Raw genomic sequence first — 17,077 nt, forward strand, 5'->3', positions numbered from 1 at the left:
ATAATGACTGAGTTCTGAGTGGTCGAGTAAGCTGTGAAAATGTACCTGTATTGCACTACAGAGTGGTGCTGGTACCGCGTATAAAACGGCCAGGGGTCCGGGCTGACAGCTGGGCAGGCATGGACAGGAAGCGAGCCTTCTCTCATGGGCCTTCCCGAAGTGGGCCGGCTTCGCCTGCCGGCTGATGATTGGCACAGAAGTATATTCTGCTGGCCAATCAGGGTGCAGGTTTCCTAAAGCAGGTAGGAAGTCAGGCAGTCAGGCAGCGTTGGAGGTAGACGGAGAACAGGCGGCCATTAACGAAAGTGGTGCTCCTCGTGTGTGCTAATGGTGGCGTGGGGGCACCCAAGTTACTCACCCACTTGCAAAAACTATTGACCAGATGGACGCCCCCGACAACCTCGTGGTGGGGTCGGATCTCAGCAGTTAAGATGACTGTCGGGGCCATAACAGTAATCAGTGAGGGTTTGGGGGGACTAGCAGATCCGATGTATGAGAGGCAGCAGCCTGGATCCAAGAAAGGTTTTTAAGGTGCAGACAGCCGTATTTTAGGACATTATTGTGTCCTTATTGCAGGAGGCGGGCTGGGGGCAGCAAGAAACACTATCCGGCACCTGGACCGGTAAAAAACTCCAATTCCCAGCAAGCTTGCGTGCTCGCGAGCCAAGGAACTACATTTGGGACAACGCCCGATGACTGCGTATGCGTGCGGTGCGCGCAAGGATCCCCGCTTGCGCTAGAGGACACGGACCGGAGAAGACATGTCGGCAGAGGACTCCTGCAGGCTGCAACCCGCGGGGCCACATCCCGCCTGTGAAAACTGCAGGCCCCGCGCACCTTGGCAGATAAGTGCATTTCTCTTACTCCGGGCATTGTTACGAATAAGCGACCACAAGGAAACGCTTGCTGTTAACTATAGATTGACTCAACGTGTGTAAATCAACCGTGGGGGAAAGCGCCCATTAGGATCCGGCGCTTGTATATGCGTCGGACTGGGGGGGAAGCCTCGGCACACTCAGGGGCACGGGGAGGACCAAGTTGCCGATCATTAAACTGGTGTAGCTAATGCCGTGTGAAGTAACACGGCTTCTTGCAAACTCGGAGCAGAGTGAATGTTTATACGGTGTAAGGGAACACGGTTTTGACCTAAACTCATACTTATTTTTGGTTCTCTTGTAGCAGCGCTCCGCTGTGCTTTCAGCAAGAACTCGTCCCCTCGCCGTAGTGCTACGGCAAGAACTGGGGCAGTAGCCTTGCATTCAAATCGACAGCATCACATGAAGCTAAGTGCCGTTTGGTTATTCCAATTATTGTGCTTGGAAATAATTGCAGGGGCTATTGTAAGAGTAGGTTGTGATTGAGAAACAACCAAGGAAATGTTTTAAACCAAAGTGTGACAGGAACGCTCTGCATAAATTGATTGTGTTAATACTGATTATAGTGTCATTGCATTGAGGCCAATCTGTATGGTTGTGAGAGTGTGTGCAAGGGCGGAGTACCTTCGATCTCAGGAGCCCCAGCAGGGTGCAGCAAGGCGGACCTTTCCCAAAACCCCCTTCCCTATCCATAACCACTAGCCTACCCTTTTCCCAGTTACCCTAACTCCCCCTACCCATCCAATCCAACGGAACCTAACCCTCTTTCGCCGGCGGGTCGCGGTGGCCTGTGTTTTCTACCAAGCCAGGCACCAAGACCCAACGGGGAGGTAGGTGTACGTGCTACCTCCGCGCAAGATTGAGAGTCTGACAATGACAATCCTCCTTAAAGTCTTGTACTACATCCAGGCCCTCCCAATCAGACTCCCCAGGTAATTCTTCCGTTCATTAAACAAGATGACAGCTGCATATGTGTGGCAACACAAAAAAATCGAGAGTGGCAATGGCCACGATGACAGCGGCACTGAATGAAGGGGGCCAGGCGTATCCACATTTTAAGCAGTATCATGAAGCGGCGCAACTGCGGGTGATCAGGGAATGGGTGGCTGACTCCCCACAGCTCAAATGGACAATGCAGGATATAGCTGTAGCGGGGGGCCCACTCTCGAATCTCCTTTGGTCCCATAAAAAGTACAGACACGTAAACACCAGAGTAAGTGAGATAATGAGCGCTCCTCTCAATGCATGGGACTCGGCAGTAAGGAGGGGAAGGTGGACAACAAACACATCCCCGTTCACACCGTTTTTCCACAACCCTGACTTTCAACCAGGGATGGACCCAAAGGCCTTCATGTCCTGTTAACAGGCAGGCTGCACCAAGATTGGAGATATGTACAAAGCCCGCTCACTTAGGTCGTTCGGGGACTGCGTCGTAGAATCGGAAGTGGCGAGGGCGGAGAGGTACCGATATGCCCAGCTGAGCCATTGGTTATCCACCCCGATCAATAAAGAGGCGGGAACAAGAGACCTCACAAAATTTGAGACTTTCATGATAACAGACCCAGGTACGCGCAAACTGATATCCAACCTAGACGCACATCTGAACACGCAAGGGGAAGAGGTCGGGTGGATATACATGAAGAGGTGGGAGGCGACACTAGGGATGGAAATTCCGCGTTCCCACTGGGAGGAGGTATGGCGAAACGTCACTAAACTGACGAGATCCATTCACCTGAGGGAAATGTGGCAAAAAGTGCTGCTGCAATGGCATCTAACACCAAAGAGACTGAAAGGAATGTACCCCAATATAGATGGACTATGCTGGCGAGGATGTCGCCAGGAAGGATATTGGAAGCATATCTGGAGGACCTGCCCACTCATTACAACCTTCTGGAACGAGGTCAAGGATCAAGCCGGGAAAATGGTCCAAGCATCAGACAATCTTGGGGACAGAATATGGCTGGCGGGCTTATGGGACCCCACACAAAAATGCATTCTAAGCGCCAGCGGAAAGTAATCATGGTTCTGGTAGCTGCCGCCTGGCTAGTGATAGCCCAAGATTGGAAGCAACAGACGCCCCCTACACAACTCCAATGGCTTAGAAAGGTATGGCATTTTGTAACCATGGAGTGGATGTCTTGTAAACTACAAGGAGCCACCGAGAACTTTCAATTGGACTGGGGCCCGGTTCTCCAATACTTACAGAGTAGTCACTTACAGAGCGACTATATGCTCCAATGGTGCCCCCATAACATTCGTATCCTGAATTTGTTCTAAAACTGTAGTCCTGTTTTGAATGCAAATGACTGATAGCCGTGTTATAGCCGTCTTGTGTCCTAGGGGATTAGGTGGGGGTGGCGGGGGGGAGAGAGGGGTACGTTTCCTTTTGAAGTTGACATATGTTGTAAATTAAAACTAATAAAAAAGATATTAAAGAAAAATAAGAGCTTCAATTATGGGCTTTGATTGAGGGTCTCTAATGCTTTTTAAATGGAGATGACATTTGAGGAGGGATACACAGTTGTTAGGTTATTGAATCCCTCCCATTTCCTGCCCCTAGCCATGCTAATCCCTATGGCTAATTCCTTCTTCCATGGGAGCAGCCATCTTGGGTGCTCTCTGGAAACGAGCCGAAACTAGCAGCCAACTTTCAATGGGAAATATTTTTAGACATGAGAGCTCTATATCAATTGCATTGTATTATGTGTGCCAGAGAAAGGCAATGTCATCATTGAATGCATATTACAATATGATTGCATTGCGATAAAGCCACGCCCCCACAAACATTCCAGACAGCGCAAACTTTGAAAAATCACTGTAACTGGTTTCTCCAATCTTTGGAAACTGTGAGCACTCACCGTGCAATTCCTCTGTTTGTGGACACTCTGTGCAGCAATTTTCCAGGGAGCCTGGAGGAATTCAATTGTGTTACCCTGCCCTAAACATCCACACAGCTGAGGGGCAGGGGAATGCGCATAGGAGCAAGGAGTTACTACAGTTGGAGAAGGTGGCCATTACCCTAGCAGACGAGAAAGAGAAAGGCGCGGTAGCAGTGCTGTGTGTCTACCACTTAATCACAGAAGAAAACCAAGGTTCATCATTTCTACCCCTCATGGACAAGAGCCACTCCCCAGAATGCCTGTCAAAGGAGCACCAGAGTACATAAAGTACCTGCTCTTTGGCTTGAATTTCATCTTTTGGGTGATGCCCCCCCCCTCTCCAGTTCACACCCCCTCTTTCTTGACACCTTTGTATGAGGAAAGAACTTTCACGCGTTGCATTTCCCTAGGTGTGAGGATAGGTTCCATTTGCTATGGGGTTGTGACAGGCCTCTTTGTTGCATGGCCTGATGGACGTGTGTATTGCAACTTTTCGATTTGTGGGTTATTATAGTGTATATCTGGCTAGGAGGACTGGCAGCCCCTGGTGTGAAAGCACTGCACATTTCGTTGACCTGCATCACTGTGGAAGTAGCTGGTAAAAAACTTGCTCTGCGCCCACCCAGGAAGGCAGTGTACCGCCCTGCACTAACAGGAAAAGGTCATTAGGCGCCTTCATATCTGGTGGGAGGCTTTTAGAGCCCCTCGCTCTGCACCGTGGGAGTGATGCAAAAGCAACACGAGATTGTCCTTACCCCTTCTCCCCCTGTCCAGCACCTCTCCCGTCTCGCCATCCAGCAGGCTCCTTCGATGTCTTGAGAGGTGTGGGTAATATTGGGGTTCCACAGGTGCACTGCATGCGAGAAAGTGGTCAGTGGATGCCTGCTATAACTCGCACATGATTGGGTAAACTAGTCCCTATGCTGCCTGTAAAGTAATCTGCTGGGATCATTGTTGGTGGGACCATCGTAAAAGCCAACCTACTGCGCTGTGACACTACACAGGCATCATCCATCTCCACTGCAGTGTGTGTCCTAGGAGTGACGTCAGCTGCCATTAACATCACTGTATGTGATGCTCTTGTAACAGCTGTGCGCTACCGTGATTCACGCCCACAGCACTCAAATGCATCTCCCAGAAGGAGCTGGTGAGGCAAGTTGGGTGATTAAAAGCACTATTTGCATAGCACACAGTGATCTCTGCCAGACCCTCCAGGTGCTTTATGCGAGTTCTCGTTTGTAGGCTGTGCTGCTGTATGTGGCCAGGAAGCAAAAAATACAGTTCGTTTTTTCCCTTGCCCGAATTTCTGTGCGAATAATCATGTATGCACGGCATACTTGCTGTAGCTTTCTAGTCTCCCTCTGGTGACAGAGTCGGGTGGCCTGAGGCTTTATGTAAAAAAGCGTCACATGGGCAGTAAACAATGTGGATTGAGAAGATGGCCGCCGTCCCCCTCGGGTGCACGCACCAGAGCTTTGTCGGGGCTACATGCCAAAAGGTGATAAATTAGCAGCATGAAAAGAGGAAAATTCATCCTTCTTCATCTCTCGGCACACCATAAAGAGATATTCAGTCCTGCACCATCCCAAAGAGGTGTAACCGACCAGGCGGCGACATCAGCAGCCCAGAGCGGAGGACAGAGGAGCGGGAAAGTACGGCACCCGCCAAAGCAACTTGGAGGCATCCAGCGAGTTGTACCCCTTGGCTCTCGCTCACAGGGTCAGACGAGCAAGCTTAGTCCTGAGATTGGCGGACTGCACAGCAACCCCACAACATGGGGAATACCAGATAAGTAGCGGGATAGACCCCGCCGAGAATTAACAGACTCTGAATACCTGCAGGCTGGGACCAACGTACGCGCCCAGTCGCACAGGGCAGAGCGGGCAACGGAGGAAACCCGCAGAGCATCACCCGACAGTAAGCTGGAGACCGGCGGGGGGTGCAGCGGGGAGGAGTGAGCTCTGGTCACAGGCCCAAGAAGTGCTGAGGGCACAACGAACAGTCTACGCCGCCCACGTAAATCTACCCGCAACGCACTCGTACACCGGCATCCCTTGCCAGCTTGATACGCTAGGAGCTGCATTACCACCCAACAAGACCCCAGGACCGGACGGGCTGGGGAACGGATACTATAAAATATTCCGCAATCAGCTACTGGGCCCACTAACAAAATTATTCAGCCGTATAAGAGATAGTGGCACGGTCACACCTGACATGGGGAACTCAACTACAACACTAATACTCTAGCCGGGTAAAGACCCTACAGACTGCACTAGCTACAGGCAGATATCCTTACTTAATACCGACGCCAAGATTAATACTAAAATCTTCGCATAATCCATACTGATCAAGTAGTGTTTATAAGGGGGAGACATATCCAAGACAATATCAGGTGAGCGGTGGATATAATAGTTCTGGGAACCAGAACGGGACAGATTCGCCATAGCCGCTTTAGATGCAAGGAGGGCATTCGACAGCTTAGATTGGACATATCTGAATTTGTTATTACAGAAATTCAGATGTGACCCCACCTTCAGCAGAATGGTTCTGGCAAATTTTTGTCTCCCGGCCACGTCCTTCATGGTTAATGGGAAGCCCATGACAAAAATTAAAATACAGTGGGGCACACGACAGGGCTTCCCGCTCTCTCCCCTAATTGTTGCAATGGCAATGGAGCCTATAGCGGAAATAGTAAGGCGGTATCCTGAAATACGGGGGGTCCCATGTGGAGGGAGTACGCACAAAATAGCATTGTATGCTGATGACACGATGTTTCTAAAGGACCCTGAGGCCTCTGTACCAAAAGCACTTGATAGACTACAAGAACTCGCTGGGATATCAGGGTTTACTATAAACTTCACTAAATCTAAGGATCTGAATATCACAGGAGGGAAGGGGGAGATTGAGGTATTGAGATCGCGATACCCAATAGTCTTGGAGGAAGAATCAATAGAATACCTGGGAATCCGATTAACAAAGGATTATAAAAGTCTGTACGGAGCAAACATAACACCTCTTTTGAAACAATTGAGGGAGGATTTGCATAGGTGGGACACCCAAGAACTATCCTGGTTTGCGTGCATTGCGGCACTTAAAATTACTTTACTACCCCAATCGCTATATGTGGTAAGCTCCATTCCAGTAGAGATTCCCCCCAAGACATGTAAAACGCTACAGAGGGACCAGATTTCCTTTGTTTGGCATAAAGGAAAACCCAGAATACAAAGACGAATTTTAACAAGACCACCAATCCTGGGATGCTTGGGGGTCCCTGATATAGAGAGGTATGCCCTGGCCGCACAAATAGCACCAATGTTAAGCTGCAAAAGGGAGGACATGTCAAATGGTTGGGTGGGAATCAAACAAGGGGTGACCACAATCCGTTGGGAGATATGCATGCGTTGCGAGTAGGAGCCAGGGGAGCAGAGGGTCATTTGCTTGACGCAACCAAGATGACGCTGAAAGGGTGGGATAGAGCTCTGAGAAGGCAGAACATTACCCCGGGCCTGGGCCCCTTCAACCCAATGGCCCACAACCAGGATTTTACTCCGGGCAAACAGACCCGATTCTGGGAGAATTGGGGACAAGGGCAATCAATACATCTGCAGGACGTTTTTCAGGGGGAAACTGCATTACCATTCGAAGATTGCAAGCAGAAATTTGGCATAGGGGAAAGAGATGAATACACATACATTCAGATCCAACACTGGATCACACAAAAGGAGATTAAGAAAGCAGCCATCAGGACCCCGGTGGGACTGGAGTTGACGCAACACAAAGGGAATGACGCAAGGGCGGTTTCCAGACTGTATAGATTATTGGATAAAGCAGAAGCGAGCGATTCCCTCTTATACATGATCAATTGGGCAAGGGGCTTGGGGGCGCCAATCACTGAGGAAGAGTGGGTACAAATATGGAGAAGGACAGAAATCCTCCAAATGCACAGCCATTGGAGAGACGGCACACAAGATATGTTTTAGGTGGTATTTGAACCCCAGTAGACTGCACAAAATGAATGCTAATTACCCGCCCACGTGCTGGACAAATCTGGCAGTGAGGGGGATCTATTCCACATGTGGTGGGCCTGACCTAAGGCCGCTCTATATTGGCAGGAAGTCCTTGGGCATATAAAAGAAATGATGGGAAACAACTGCCTGCCGAGCCGAAGGTGATACTGTTGGGTTCAGTGGTCGAAGACATTTATGCGGCAACTGGCAATAATGCAGCTCTCATTACCCACCTATTAATGACAGCAAAGATGACTCTGGCCCAAGGGTGTAAAAATCCGGCCGGTCCTATAGTAGCATGCTGGTGGGTGAAAATTTGGAACGTAATGGCTATGGAGAAGGTAGGGGCCCTGAAAGACGGCAAGTATTTGAAATTTCGGGCAATATGGCACCCATTCTTTGACTTTGTTAGAGACAGAGAAGCACATTACTTTAGGCCGAATCTGTTGAGAGCCACACGATACTGAGGGCCAGCAAACAAGGAGTGGGAACCTTGAACCGGTGAACTATGTAGTATAAAGAGACATAACAGAGCCTTTGGAGGCCAGAAGGATTGATCCGTGCCATAGGGGAATATGGAGGGAGGAAGGGGGGGGGCAAAGTTTGCTGAAATACTATACAGGTTGGGGTTAGGGAAGCGGGAGGGGAGTAAGGGTTGGGGTTTGTTTAAAATACATAAAACTTCATGTTCGCTGAAACGGTAATGAGATGTTGGACAAGATACCTGTACAAATTGAAATGTTAATTGGAGATACAAATGACTACGAATATGAATGGCGAGCATAAGTGAAAAATAAAATCTTTAAAAAAAAAAAAAGCATCACATGACCGCAGCTGTAATGGGAGCACAGAAGGCGCGGATAAAGTAAGTTACGCGCTGACCACATACTGTGAGGATGTGCCTTATTCGGCTCTTCCCCGTCGTGCCTTGCATGCGCGTGCCGCCCTGCGATATAACACTTGCTTTGTGCCTGTTTTGTAATACACTTGGTTATGTCTGTTCATACCTTGTGAGACACAAGTGATTATGCCTGCTGGCTTTAGATGAGGTCAAACCAAAACACGTCAGCAATGCTTTCACATAAACATTTTCTTTTAAGCGCCCAGTTTAGCATTCTCCATTGGCAGGATTCATTATAATTGCGAGTCATATAATGTGCGTTTCCCATGCCATTTATTTGCATTTATGATTTGTTTGGTCAGCTGTTAAGTTGTTACATATGTTCACGTCACGTTTATAAACTCAGTCCCTGTCTGGAGTGTATGAGAGTGCTGTACTATACTATTAAGAACTTCAAACCGGGCTCTATCTGTTATGCATCCTGATGAGCTGTGTGTTTTTGGATCAACTACTGCTAGCCAGAAGTGCAGAAGATTAGTCGATGCAGATAACTTGTGTAGAGGAGCAGCTGATTGTCTCTTCAGGAAGTCCCGCCCCCATCCTTCCTAAATGCTGGAAGCCAGAAATCGCGACAGACCAGTGATTGTGCCTATTACACAGAGAGCCTTCAAGAAAAGGTATCCATTGAGAAGACCATACATGATGTATCCCGTAGAGATGACAATCTCTTGGAGGAGATCCCTGAAGGAATATGAAGATGAGACAAAGCGAAGTTGGTGACGTCACAAGAAGCGGGCGTGACGCACTGAAAAGAGTGGCTGAAGAAAAAGATTTATGGACCGTATACAATCTGATGACGAAATAAAGAATCGAGTAAACGTTCATTTGCGGAATAAGATTGCACGTGTGATGAGCACTACAGAAAATGCAAGACGTTTTATAACTGTACAGATGCAGCAACGCGAGTAGATCAAGTGATCTTAAAGGCTAGCTATATGCAGTGCCGCCATTATATGGAAGCTGGACATCAGTGTCACATATTTAGTAAGCTCAAACCCACGGAGAAGGAAGGATCGGAAGTATGTGTCGAAGCAACATGAAGTTAAGAGCATGGAAAGGCCTGGAAGAGCTGTTTGGCCTGGTTTGAAAGGATTGAGCAGCCAAGAACAGGTTATCTATCTATAAAGAATAGGAACCGTCAGACTTTGAATCGTCTTGTGTTAAGGTGCAAAGAAAGAACACAAGGAGTGCAAGTTTATTAATTGAAGACCATGAAATGCTGCAAAAACAGGCCAAAATATGGTCTCCTGTCACGTGAGCTAAGGATGGAAATAGGAGGTGGGCAGGCTGCTCTAGACTTGAGCTAGTGTGTGCCTGTACTCCCTTTTATTGCCAGGAGCAAGGATACTTTGCAGGGCCAAGTTCAAAGACAATCTGAATGGCAGAAGGCATGAGCGATGAGATGTTGAACTAATTGGGTGGGAGACACGGTCAAAGTCCACCCACCCACTGACACCTGGGGTACCACCTTACGTGCTGCTAGTGAGCAGAATATTCCAGAAGGGTACAAGCGTGTCAACCAGTTATAGAGGGCCATATAATGAAGGGCCTTATAGTTTGAGAGCCAATGATATACTGTGTATCAAATAACTGAAGAGGACTTTTACTAGGGGTGGGCATAAATTGTCCACCTGACTGTAGAGACTTGGATGTTCCTTCTGAACGTATTACAACACCCTGTAGGTTTCTCTTATTTGCCACATAGTATGAGGTCATGTATGATGAATTTTTAGTATATAAATGTGTTTTTGTGCAAAATGATTGAGAGCTCGAGCCGTCAAAACCGTTTTAGATAATTGATAATAAAACAGTTGAATGAGACTTTTTGCCAACTTCCTGAGTCGGTTTTATTTGCTGTAAGAGTTATTCTGCATCCCATCCGTGCATGACGTGTTACTGATTTAAGGATCCCCTTGGTTCACTTGGACTACAACTCCCATGGACCCTCACTTTTGACTTTGCAAGCAGAGGCCGATGGAGGTTGCAGTCCAGAACACCTAAAAAGCCAAGGTTGCAGGCTAGAGTAGTAGGGTCACCACCTGCTCGATATTGATTCGTAATGGACGCTTCAAATATACCAGCAAATTGTATGTTTTCTCTGAATAGTGATCTATTTATGATGAACGTTTGGTGAGCAGTGTATATTTTTGCATTTTACTTGACCTATGGAATCCATGAGTCGAATGGGAGCAGATTAGTATATTAAGTCTTGCTATGCTTTTTATTTGCATTAAATGTTGTACATTTGCCCGACACCTCTTAAAACTGAAGAGCAGTAGAGGCACGGGAATGCAACCCGCCATCAGTATGTGGCTTGTCTGGGAAATGGCTGCAAGCTGCTCCACTTTTATCCTGAAAGTAATGAACACTTAATTATTAGCATGAGTGGGTTATTGGTAGAGAGAAATGTTGACTCAGGGACAACCTGTGATTCTTTTTTTGCAACACTGACTTGCCAGAAATTTCATTTTTCTAAAAGATGATGTATGGTATGAGGGGTGGCATCAGGGCCTTTCAACTTTTTCAGTTGAAAGGAGCCTCAATCCTCAAACTGCTCCAATGTTGCCAGAGAGACGTCTTATAACACAGCGATATATCCCTTTCGTTCTGGGGTTTAAATGTGCGCTCTGCAGTGCTCGCCTTCCAAGCTGCGTTTGCTGAAGCCGTTCTAGCCGTCACTTAACTGGGGGTATACAGAAGTGTTATCGCATCGTTGCCCTTTACACCAGCGCGACCACATCAGCCACTTTACAGGATTTATAGCTTTTCAGTGGGTATTTAATGCGTCAGCTTCCTGCTGGCAGGCCCTCTCGTGATAACCGACAGCTATATTTCTTTGTTTCCAATATAATGTATGCACCACATAAATGGCTCCCCCGGTTTTCCATTCTAAGCAAGTGGGCCCCACACCATCATGTTGAAATGGGGCCCCACACAACTTCAGCCGTGCCTTTGTGGTATTTAAAAAGCTCTTTATAAAGCTCAGTTCTAGTTGGGAATTAATGGAACACTGTACACCGAATGCATCCTAGGAGCTGGTGTGCAGGGTTAGCAGAGAGGCTGCAGTAAAAGGTAGTTGTTGGTAACCTGTAATCCATACAAGTCAGTGAACACTTGAAGTAAATATGCATAATTAAAAAAAAGTAAGTTCTGCAAATGTCGGAACTTGCAGTGTCCTTCCTCCCCGCCCCTTGCGCTGTCACACCTTGCCCCTATTGCACTGTTGCTCGCCCACCTTTGCACAGTCCATCAGCCCCTTTTGTGCAGATGAGCTACCCCTCTTTACCCTGTCACTCCCCTGCACCCATTTGCGCTGTCACTCCATCCTTCAAATGTTGTACAATGCTCCTGTGTACTGTTGCTAGCCTGGCTTTCATATAATGGATTTTTCATTCTGACTCGTGTTGCCATTTATTTTTTAATTCTCCTCCCACAGTGCTTCCCTCCGTTCTGACGCTGCCCTTCATCTCCCCCCCATGCAGTCATTTATTCTTCCCTGTGCTGTCATTCCTTCCCTCCATGCTAAATGCGATAAAATACAAACGCCAAAACTATTGACTTTGCCAATGATCGTTTAAAATGGAATTGTTTGGGCCATATTTGCTTCTCTTTTTGGATCTTATCTCAAAGCATAATAAAAACAGGTCTGCTTCAGCCACTCAATGTATGAGCACTGTGTGTCCTTCTCTGGAGTCTTGTTACAAACATTGCCAAACGCCAATAGTTTTGGCTAGTGTAAAAGTATTAGGCATTTGGCAGGTAACAAAAGCCCAAAGTATTGGCATTGCCAATGCTTGTTTACATATGTTTTCTCTCCTTTCTGTAATGGTACTGCAAGCTGGAAAACAATTGCATGGAAGGCTGGTCAGAGCTACTGCCAGCGTTTATGATTAATCCAAAGCTTTTCCATAGCGCACTTTTCATGGATGTGGCCAAATGTCCTTGTCGTTAATATTCGTGGTGTAGTTCTGTCACTACTACATTCATGTTGCAGCTTTAAGTTTCTAATTGGCCGAGAAGCAGAACCACATTGAATTAAGAGTGAGTGCAGGCTAACCAACGTCACAATAAGGACATGTAAATGCCCCTCAGAATGATAAAACCCTGCAGCAATGATATTAACCTACCTTGTATAATGTATAGAAATAAGAACCTAATGGGTTGTTTATTGTGAGGCTTTTTAAGATGCATAGGAGTCATTGAATGTTTGGCTGTATTATATGTAGTAATACTGGCAAACTTACTGCAGTAAGCATGAAATAATGTGAGGGGCCAGCATGATGTCTAGTCATGTAGACTCTTCAGGTATGTCACCATTTTGTAGTCCCATATCTGAGGGGCCAGAAATGAGAGACGGCCCCAAGGTTGTTGTTTTATCAAACAAGAATGGGTTGGAAAAACGTATAAAAAGGTGCAATGATATGTCTTTAACTCCATCTTAGAAAAAGTGTTCAAAACCAAAAGTATAAGAGTTACTAAACAAAGAAATGTTATCCGAAGGTAAAGATCCCTGGTTCCAGAAGGGTATTCCCTTCACCTGGATTCTTAAACAGGATGGCAAAAATGTCTCTTTAGCTAACATTTTCTTGGTGTCTTTAACGGACTCGCAAAGCTCTTGTTCAGCTAAAAAGTTCTGTTCAAGCAAAGAGTTCTGATATCTTGGCAGATTACCTGGTATACTACCCTGCCAAGAATCATCTTCCACTGCTGGTATACTCACCTGCCAGGACTTCTCTTTACTGTTTACAGTGGGTGCATCACAATAGCATACACCATGTGCTGTTTGGTATATCCATTTTTGTTGATATTTTGAAATTAACTTCCTCAATACTTTCCCCCCAGATTGTCATCTCATGCTTCTGTATTCCATTGGGGTTTTATTCAAATAACCATCTTAGGGAATCCTTTATCTTTGCATATTTTCTGCATCAAACATTCTTCTTATTGGGTGTTGAATTTGTACTTTGCTGTGATTGTATTCAAATAAACTTTGCCTTTGAATATTTCTTGCATTAGCACATTTGTACTATGAAATCATTCTTTGTTGCGATGGTCGGAATGCCAGGTGTCCCCATTTACTCTGGGCAGAATCACCCGCCTTTTCCAGTGTCTCTGACGTTGCTAGCAGTTTTCATTATGGCTTCTGCTTCAGCCTTCCAGGTTGGAGTGTGCAGATGCTCCCCCAGCACTCGCCGCGTCTCCATGGTCACACACCAGTTCTCCTTCTCTGCCCGGGATGAGGTCTGCAGCCTTTCTGAGCGACCGGACCACAAGGTGCTCCTTCTTTGCTCCTGGCATCTCCACAGTCCTCCTGGTTCACCCGTAGCATTCCTCTTCCTGTCCCACTCGCCTTCTCTGCTTTGCTGGCTTCGTCTGTGTACTTCGCATTCTGGAGCCCCTGTGTGGTTTGCAAAGTCTCCTCCTGCACTGCTTATTCCTGTGCTTCTCTTCGCCACAGTGTCACTGCCATTTGTAAATGTCCTGCTCAATGAAGGTTTACTAAAACTGGTCTGCGTGTTGTATTGCAAGCTTCTGTCACTTTGCACAAACTCCCTTATCCTGCTCCTCATCCCAGTACTTGGGGTTTATGGGATTTGAAGCCCATATTAGATCTTTTAGCTCTGGGATGGTTTTCCTTATGAACTTTACACAGAGGCACATCAGAAATAAAAGGTATCAAATGTGAGATGCAGGTGTTTGTGTTAAAGGTGGGAACCTGACTAAAATGATGTCTAGAAAAGGTTTCTTGATTTCCTCTAAAAGGGGGAATCTTGATCTGACCATAGGCCATTGAGGTTTTGAGAGTTAGGTAGTCTTTTTCATGGCAAAATGGGGAAAACCGATTCCTCCAATGAAGTTGTAACATCCTCGGGAGCGGTCTCCTCCCATATGATCCTCCCTCATGTAAACGCCCCCAGAGTCGGGATCATGTAGCAGTTGCTGTCCCCTGGCTACTGGGGCGGGGGGATTTCCAAAGGGAAATATGTGATATCTCCATTGGATTAATCACACATAGGAAATGCCATATTACCACATGCAGGATTAACACATTTGTGTGGATGAAATTTACTCCACTCAGAAGAAGGTAATTTTGGAGAGTTTCATTGTTGAAAATCTTATTGTGGAGGAGCGGTAAAACATGCAGTTTTCTTAAATCCTGCAATATTTGCCACAACCACCACACATTAAATCACTATGCACTTCTGCTAATCTAAAGATTCTCTAATAAAGCTGTGCTGCCTAAAATACCCTACATTTACATACGTCTAGCTGCCAGGATTATCTGCAAACCTGTCACATACCTTATTAACGTGTCATCATCCACAATGACAAGCCACTGTGTGCTTAATGCGCTGTGCTTCAAATATCTTTCCAAAATGGCAAAGGTCTTTCCACAGTGACCTAAAAAAGGAAGGGGCATTATACACATGTTATATTCAAGGAAGGACATTTAATGCTTAAAAAAGATGCAAAGAAAAACAATGATTTGAACAGCCACAACACATGCAAGAGGCCGCAGCATATTTTTTTTTTTTTTAAATTCCCATCATGACAACTCAGTTTTCGGAGAGATAAATGAGGAAATGTATGCAGGTGCTTCAGTATCAACAACAGAGTACTTTCGAGGTGTGATCAGAGTGGCATCAAAGACAGGAAGAGCCGGGCACTAGTTGTCTGTGGTTGTCTGGGTTTGTCCGTGACAACTCCAAAGGAAATTTGTTTCCTTTTTGATACCTACCTTAGGAAGCCAAACTGGGAGGGCAGGAGTGAGAGAATGGATAGAAGCTTAGCACACTGATATTGAGCACTTACAAAATACTACCCAGTAGCTTTGTGACAAAGTCGTTTAAAAAACGAATTGATTGATCATTTGGCTTACAGACAATAGTACAGGTCTATCTTTAAAGATTCAACTGAGTCAGAGGGGTATCGAAATCAGGCATTACCAGCTGAACGTTTCAATTGACATGACTCTTTGATTTGTAATGTGCAATCTCTGCAAAGAAAATAGACACAAAAAGATAATGGCAACAAAGTAAATTAGGAGCAAAGTAAATCATGTTTACCTATGTCCTGAATGATATCAGATTGGTAATGCAGGGGAACCTCCAGTGGTAAGGTATTCTGTAATATTGGTCACAGGACAGAACATCTCTTTTCTATGTACTTGTAATTTGTATGAGGTGTGAAATGCCTAGGGATCAACAGATGACCTGAAACCACTTTGAAGTTCTCTAGTTAATTTTATGTGGATTACTGAATGTATTATAGCTCGCTGACCAACAATGAAAGGGTGATACTCGATTTTTCACTTACATTAGGCCCCCGGTCCTCAGTTCTTTGTTCTTTCGCCTGTTTTATTGCTACTTCCCAGGCATGTAAACCTGTTAATCACAGTGCCCGTTTTGTTTTTTTTATAAATAATTGTTTACCATTCAGACAAAACACAATGCAGGAATACAATATTCCAAAATAATGTCAATAAAAGGCAAGTGAAAAGAAAATGTGTACACCAGAGGTAGTTCAAGTAAATATACAGTATATATACCTACCAACTCCTAGATTTAATATAAAGAACATCCCTCTTCCTCACATTTACAATTGAGCAAGATAACATTTATGAACACCAATCAAACTACAGGGTAGACAAGACAAACACCATATGAACTAGAAGACAATAGGGAAGCAAAGAAGGGACAATAGACTTGAGCCAAAACTGCAAAGAAACTGAATTACAAAATGTCAATAAGGTGTCCAGCACATGTAACACTTAAGCATATAAGGCATTAAAGGAGTCACAAAGTGACACTCGTTGACCATTTGTCGTTTTACATGGGACACTGTCTCTAGCTGACAGCGTCATCATACACTTGATCCAGTCTTCAGGCTGAGGCTTCTCACTACTTTCCATTTCCTCAGAATTTGCTTTTCTGCTCGTAATAGAGCTTTATATACCCAGATTCTTGTTCCAGTGGATAATTTCAGGTCCTTTGAAAAGAGGCCCAGTATGCAAAACAATGGGGTATAACTCCATGTGAGGAAGAACGCAATTAGCAGTATTGGTGGATCTTATCAAAATTCCAGAGCATATGCGCATTAGAACAGACCTCTTTCTTTCAAGATCAGCAAGTGTCTAACTGTAAAGGTTTACTAATTGTCATTTTCCATGAGACCAGTATTAGCAATGGATAATCTGCTGCTGAATGTAGCACATGTCCAGGTCTAATTTGAATGTTTTCATCATTTTTTTTTTTCATGTTTTACACCAGTCAGCGTCGAAGATCACCACACCCCATTGCAGACTATTGACTTTGCCAATGTTTGTGGGAATATGGGAATTGTTTGGGCCATATTTGCTCCTTTCTTTGGACCTTATCTCAAAGCATAATAAAAACCGGTCTGCTTCAGCCACTC

The 17,077-nt window shown here is 45.7% G+C and overlaps 1 protein-coding gene across 1 annotated transcript in view; it reads right to left on the reverse strand.

Moving 5' to 3' along the window:
* Positions 1–17,077, reverse strand: part of B3GLCT (beta 3-glucosyltransferase) — a 1,424,518-nt gene that overhangs the window by 303,967 nt on the left and 1,103,474 nt on the right. Inside the window, exon 12 of the mRNA XM_069639745.1 lies at positions 14,965–15,064. Within this exon, the coding sequence (XP_069495846.1) occupies positions 14,965–15,064 (100 nt within the window). The remainder of the gene's footprint in view (positions 1–14,964; positions 15,065–17,077) is intronic.

This window comes from Ambystoma mexicanum, chromosome 7q (assembly GCF_040938575.1).
Source record: "Ambystoma mexicanum isolate Mex_15411 chromosome 7q, UKY_AmexF1_1, whole genome shotgun sequence".
In the NCBI taxonomy this organism is placed as follows: domain Eukaryota; kingdom Metazoa; phylum Chordata; class Amphibia; order Caudata; family Ambystomatidae; genus Ambystoma; species Ambystoma mexicanum.